This window comes from Oncorhynchus gorbuscha, linkage group LG09, assembly GCF_021184085.1.
Source record: "Oncorhynchus gorbuscha isolate QuinsamMale2020 ecotype Even-year linkage group LG09, OgorEven_v1.0, whole genome shotgun sequence".
In the NCBI taxonomy this organism is placed as follows: Eukaryota; Metazoa; Chordata; class Actinopteri; order Salmoniformes; family Salmonidae; genus Oncorhynchus; species Oncorhynchus gorbuscha.
This window is the reverse complement of record NC_060181.1, coordinates 12,542,911-12,550,211: the sequence shown is the minus strand read 5'-3', so window position 1 is coordinate 12,550,211 and position 7,301 is coordinate 12,542,911. Positions and strand designations below refer to the sequence as shown.

The following is a 7,301-nucleotide window of genomic DNA, read 5'->3' as shown; positions in this document are numbered from 1 at the left end:
GAGGAGAGGGAGATGGCAGTGTTACCACTGATTCACATGCAGAGCCTCATTGCTTCAAAGGGTTCACACAAAGAGCTACTGTGCTTGAAATAGTTCATGTTCTCCATTCATTTCCTGGGAGGGCTGTGAGAAAACAGTAGAGAAACATCTTCATACAACTGAGAAACGTGACAGACTGCTGGTAATGAAGTCATGAACATCCCTACCGATGGCCATCTAGAAGACATGAAGGGTTCTAACACCAGACATACAGTGAGTCCAGCAGCCAGGATGAGGTTGAAAGCACTGCTACATGAATCACTCAATGGCCACCATCAGTATGTCAGCTGCACCACAAGGCATGCACCAAGGTCCCAGATACGACAGACAGCACCAAGGTCCCAGATACGACAGACAGCACCAAGGTCCCAGATACTACAAGCAGCACCAAGGTCCCAGATACTACAGGCAGCACCAAGGTCCCAGATACTACAGGCAGCACCAAGGTCCCAGATACTACAGGCAGCACCAAGGTCCCAGATACTACAGGCAGCACCAAGGTCCCAGATACTACAGACAGCACCAAGGTCCCAGATACTACAGACAGCACCAAGGTCCCAGATACGACAGGCAGCACCAAGGTCCCAGATACTACAGGCAGCACCAAGGTCCCAGATACTACAGGCAGCACCAAGGTCCCAGATACTACAGACAGCACCAAGGTCCCAGATACGACAGGCAGCACCAAGGTCCCAGATACGACAGACAGCACCAAGGTCCCAGATACTACAGGCAGCACCAAGGTCCCAGATACTACAAGCAGCACCAAGGTCCCAGATACTACAGGCAGCACCAAGGTCCCAGATACTACAGGCAGCACCAAGGTCCCAGATACTACAGGCAGCACCAAGGTCCCAGATACTACAGGCAGCACCAAGGTCCCAGATACTACAGACAGCACCAAGGTCCCAGATACTACAGACAGCACCAAGGTCCCAGATACGACAGACAGCACCAAGGTCCCAGATACTACAGGCAGCACCAAGGTCCCAGATACTACAGGCAGCACCAAGGTCCCAGATACTACAGACAGCACCAAGGTCCCAGATACGACAGGCAGCACCAAGGTCCCAGATACGACAGACAGCACCAAGGTCCCAGATACTACAGGCAGCACCAAGGTCCCAGATACTACAGGCAGCACCAAGGTCCCAGATACTACAGGCAGCACCAAGGTCCCAGATACTACAGGCAGCACCAAGGTCCCAGATACTACAGGCAGCACCAAGGTCCCAGATACTACAGGCAGCACCAAGGTCCCAGATACTACAGGCAGCACCAAGGTCCCAGATACTACAGACAGCACCAAGGTCCCAGGTACTACAGGCAGCACCAAGGTCCCAGATACGACAGACAGCACCAAGGTCCCAGATACTACAGGCAGCACCAAGGTCCCAGATACGACAGACAGCACCAAGGTCCCAGATACTACAGGCAGCACCAAGGTCCCAGATACGACAGACAGCACCAAGGTCCCAGATACTACAGGCAGCACCAAGGTCCCAGATACGACAGACAGCACCAAGGTCCCAGATACTACAGGCAGCACCAAGGTCCCAGATACTACAGGCAGCACCAAGGTCCCAGATACTACAGGCAGCACCAAGGTCCCAGATACTACAGGCAGCACCAAGGTCCCAGATACTACAGACAGCAGACTGAAGAACCAAGGTCCCAGATACTACAGACAGCACCAAGGTCCCAGTTACTACAGACAGCAGACTGAAGCACCAAGGTCCCAGTTACTACAGATAGCACCAAGGTCCCAGATACTAGACAGCAGACTGAAGGGAAAATAACTTCATAAGAATTCCATCATATCTTTCTGAATCCTATTACCCCGGGAGGGAGGGAACTCATATTTCCATAGTGCTACAGAGACCTCATGTGATGGGGATTGAGATTATAGAGAGGGAGGAAGGGTCCTTCCTCGTCAGTCTGTCACCCAGAGAGCAGATTTTATAATATAATCCCATCATCCCCTTATCTGAGCAAAAATAATAAGGGAATCAATCACTATAATGCAATGTGAGTCTCTGTCCTCTCCTGCTAGCAATCCTCTCATCACTATGTGTGCAGTGTGAATTCAAGTGTATGAACTGAGCTATTATTGCCCTAGCATTACTCCTGGACTGAACCTTGACCCCTCCTCAGTTCCATACGAACCTCCACCCCTCCTCAGTTCCGTACGAGCCAGTATTTATGCTGCAGTAGTTTGTGTCGAAGGGCTAGGGTCAGTTTGTTAGATCTGGAGTACTTCTCCTGTCCTATTCGGTGTCCTGTGTGAATCTAAGTGTGCGTTCTCTAATTCTCTCCTTCTTTCTCTCTCTCGGAGGACCTGAGCCCTAGGACCATGCCCCAGGACTACCTGACATGATGACTCCTTGCTGTCCCCAGTCCACCTGGCCGTGCTGCTGCTCCAGTTTCAACTGTTCTGCCTTATTATTATTCGACCATGCTGGTCATTTATGAACATTTGAACATCTTGGCCATGTTCTGTTATAATAACCACCTGGCACAGCCAGAAGATGACTGGCCACCCCTCATAGCCTGGTTCCTCTCTAGGTTTCTTCCTAGGTTTTGGCCTTTCTAGGGAGTTTTTCCTAGCTACCGTGCTTCTAAACCTGCATTGCTTGCTGTTTGGGGTTTTAGGCTGGGTTTCTGTACAGCACTTTGAGATATCAGCCGATGTATGAAGGGCTTTATAAATTTGATTTGATTTGAACCTCGACCCCCCCTCAGTTCCACACGAACCTCGACCCCCCCTCAGTTCCATACAAACATTTCTCATACAGCTATACGGGGGTACTGATGTCGACTCCCAACAACTGTGTCTGTGTATGGGATGCATCACCAATACATTTCCTCTTACAGACAGCTTTGCTGTTCGGAAACTTTCCCAACAGTGACAATATTCTCCTGCTGTAATTTCGTTACTATGGTAACATGATCTGTATGTGTGCATTTTATTATTGTTGTTGGCTCACAGCCATTTGAAAGTGGTTTACAAACTTAGATTTGAGCGCCTCTGTAAATGGTATGACAAAATGAGTTAAAACACAGTACATACATTGGTTAAGTCCTCCTCCCAAGACATACGCTTGATTATGAGGGGCAAGAACGTCCAGAACATTACCCATAGTGCAATAGAAGTATGCTATCGGCAATTACTCAAAACAACAGAGCTGACGGAAATCACCAAATGGGCTATTATAATTGACAATGCATTAACAAGACAGTTTCATGTCCATATTAGCCTGATTAGAGCCAATCCAATGGCATTTACATTTCCCTCCAATTATGACGTCAGGAGGATTCTAGTGTGTGTGTGCTTGTCTTGCATGTGTGTCCTAGTGTGTGTGTCCTAGGGTGTGTGTAAACACAGCAATAGATCGGTCCTCTGACCTAGTATGAACAGTCCCTAGTTTAGCTTGGCCTCCACCCAAGCTGGCAGTCTTCTCAAACTGTTGACTTAACCAGTCAACGAGCTGCTGGGCTACGCTCTAATCGCTGGCTTGGTTCTCACAACCATGTTGTTGTAGCTAGCTAGCTAGCAGGCAGACAGGCAGACAGACAGGCAGGCAGGCAGGCAGGCAGGCAGGCAGGCAGACAGACAGGCAGGTGTTAGAGGTGGAAAACAACTTCCGGGTTCGGTTTCACAGAAAATATCAATAAATTGTGGAGGTCTACCATTGTTTTTCTGAGGTCTTGGCTGATTTCTTTAGATTTTCCCATGATGTCAAGGAAAGAAGCACTGAGTATGAAGGTAGGCCTTGAAATATATCCACGCCTCCAATTGACTCAAATTATGTAAATTTGCCTTTGGGAAAGCTTCTAAAGCCATGACATAATTTTCTGGAATTTTCCAAGCTGTATTTAAATTTCTGACCCACTGGAATTGTGATACAGTGAAATAATCTGTCTGTAAACAATTGTTGGAAAAATGACTTGTATCATACACAAAGTAGATGTCCTCACCGACTTGCCAAAACTATAGTTTGTTAACAAGAAATTTGTGGAGTGGTTGACAAACAAGTTTTAATGACTCCAACATAAGTGTATGTAAACTTCCGACTTCAACTGTACCCTTTTCTGTTTCCCTTTTCAAGTGTTCATTTGCATGATTTACAGTCGTTTCACAATGTGTAGGACAGTTACCTGGCTAGAACTCAATAACCCTGCTTGCTTTGGTGAAAGTCCCTGTTAGGTGTTCAGTTCCGTGCCTGAACAGGTTTGGTCCTTGAGAGAGGAAAACAAGTGGCTACATGGTAGAATCTTTGGGAAGAGAGGAGTGTGTCAGGCTCTGTAGAGGGACCTTGTGAGTATGTGTAGTAGGCTCCAAAATGGCACCTTACTACCCATCTAGTGCACTACTTTTGACCAGAGCCTATGGGGAAATAGGGTGCCATTTCCTTTCCATCTATTACTCATCTCATGTTGGGTGACATCGCGTGGGACAAACAGTTGTTCAAATTGCAAACCAACCTCGGCTCCATGGTAGGAACATGGGAGGGGAACATGTTTGTAAGTCGCTCTGGATAAGAGCGTCTGCTAAATGACTTAAATGTAAATGTAAATGTTTTTTTTCTGTACAGCGAACCTCGCGACCATGCCTTTTCTTCTAGTTTCCTTGTAGTCGGTATTTTGCGCATGGCGACTGACACGTGGGCATGAGTTTTGAACTTTGTTCCAATTGCAAAGCAAACCATTTCTGGGGACTTCCAAACTCTGCTGCTGTCTGCAATGTCAGTGGAACTGACATCAGGTTCCCATGGCACTGCATGTTTCTGTCAGATGCACGCGACAGACCGATTCATATTCAAGAAGGTAGGCTAAGTAGAGGGAAATGTTACGGCTCGGAGGGTGCAAATTCTAGAACCTATTTTACACCTAATTTGTTTGCTTTAAACAGCTACCATATGTTATTTCGGAATAGGAACACAGCTCAATCTAGGTAACACCGACGGTAAGAAATGAAAGGTTTGACCTGTTCTGGAATTAATTTTCAGACATTCTGAATTGGGACAGGAAAGGGAATTTTCAGACATTCTGAATTGGGACAGGAAAGGGAATTTGGCAAACATTCTGAATTGGGACAGGAAAGGGAATTTGGCAAACATTCTGAATTGGGACAGGAAAGGGAATTTGGCAAACATTCTGAATTGGGACAGGAAAGGGCATTTTGAAACATTCTGAATTGGGACAGGAGAGGGCATTTTCAGACATTCTGAATTGGGCCAGGAAAGGGTATTTTCAGAAATTCTGAATTGGGACAGGAAAGGGTATTTTCAGACATTCTGAATTGGGACAGGAAAGGGAATTTTCAAACATTCTGAATTGGGACAGGAAAGGGTATTTTCAGACATTCTGAATTGGGACAGGAAAGGGTATTTTCAGAAATTCTGAATTGGGACAGGAAAGGGAATTTTCAGACATTCTGAATTGGGACAGGAAAGGGAATTTTCAGACATTCTGAATTGGGACAGGAAAGGGAATTGTCCTCTTTGAAGCATCTGATTGTTAGAAGTCCAACCGGTGTTGGATGAATCATTAACAACACATCTGTCACTTGGTTCAGCTAGATGTTGATACTTCCATATCATAAGCCTCTAATAACATATCTGTTCTCTAAGCCAGCGACCTTGTCAAGGGTAGCTTTGCTTTCAATATTTCAACCGTGTATTGCATGTCCTGCAAACTCCATCCAATTAGCACAATGGCTAGAGCTTCAATCCTGTTTTAACACACCACAGGTGTGTGTGTGTTTGTGTGTACACATTTTACTATACTTGTGAGAACCAAAAGTACTCCCAAGAATAGTAAACTAACTAGAATTCAGAGGTGTGGCCATTTTTGCCAGCTATTTCAGGCTTAGGGTTAGGGAAAAAGTGAAAATAGGATCTTTAATGGGAATCAACTGTTGGGCCCAAAAAAGTCCTCAAGCATAGTAAGACATAGCTGTGTGTGTGTGCGACCTTACCTGTTGACTGTTGCCGGGCAGGGTTCGCTCCCACATAGCTCAGAGTACCAGTACTTGGCTGTGTTCTGGTTGTAGTCTCTGAACTCAGCTTGGGCCAGCAGGGCACTCAGCTCCTCAGCCTGCTCCGAACACATCCTCAGGTGGCCGCTGTGGAGGTTCTCCTTGACCTGCATGAAGAACACATGTCTGGTGGAGGGAAGAGAGAAGAGGGAATGTTAGACATGAACTGGAACAGGTAATGATTGGAGAGGAGTGGTGCACAGGGCCTGGAACCAAACAGGTCATGATTGGAGAGGGGTGGTGCACAGGGCCTGGAACCAAACAGGTCATGATTGGAGAGGGGTGGTGCACAGGGCCTGGAACCAAACAGGTCATGATTGGAGAGGGGTGGTGCACAGGGCCTGGAACCAAACAGGTAATGATTGGAGAGGGGTGGTGCACAGGGCCTGGAACCAAACAGGTAATGATTGGAGAGGGGTGGTGCACAGGGCCTGGAACCAAACAGGTAATGATTGGAGAGGGGTGGTGCACAGGGCCTGGAACCAAACAGGTAATGATTGGAGAGGGGTGGTGCACAGGGCCTGGAACCAAACAGGTAATGATTGGAGAGGGGTGGTGCACAGGGCCTGGAACCAAACAGGTAATGATTGGAGAGGGGTGGTGCACAGGGCCTGGAACCAAACAGGTCATGATTGGAGAGGGGTGGTGCACAGGGCCTGGAACCAAACAGGTCATGATTGGAGAGGGGTGGTGCACAGGGCCTGGAACTAAACAGGTCATGTTTGGAGAGGGGTGGTGCACAGGGCCTGGAACCAAACAGGTCATGATTGGAGAGGGGTGGTGCACAGGGCCTGGAACCAAACAGGTCATGATTGGAGAGGGGTGGTGCACAGGGCCTGGAACCAAACAGGTCATGATTGGAGAGGGGTGGTGCACAGGGCCTGCAACCAAACAGGTAATGATTGGAGAGGGGTGGTGCACAGGGCCTGGAACCAAACAGGTAATGATTGGAGAGGGGTGGTGCACAGGGCCTGGAACCAAACAGGTAATGATTGGAGAGGGGTGGTGCACAGGGCCTGGAACCAAACAGGTAATGATTGGAGAGGGGTGGTGCACAGGGCCTGGAACCAAACAGGTAATGATTGGAGAGGGGTGGTGCACAGGGCCTGGAACCAAACAGGTCATGATTGGAGAGGGGTGGTGCACAGGGCCTGGAACCAAACAGGTCATGATTGGAGAGGGGTGGTACACAGGGCCTGGAACCAAACAGGTCATGATTGGA

General features: G+C 47.9%; 1 protein-coding gene across 1 annotated transcript in view; it reads right to left on the bottom strand.

Annotated features, from left to right (window-relative positions):
- The window catches only part of LOC124043177 (E3 ubiquitin-protein ligase MYLIP-A-like), a 74,780-nt gene that overhangs the window by 35,074 nt on the left and 32,405 nt on the right, over positions 1-7,301 (bottom strand). The window contains exon 3 of the mRNA XM_046361454.1: positions 6,020-6,205. Within this exon, the coding sequence (XP_046217410.1) occupies positions 6,020-6,205 (186 nt within the window). The remainder of the gene's footprint in view (positions 1-6,019; positions 6,206-7,301) is intronic.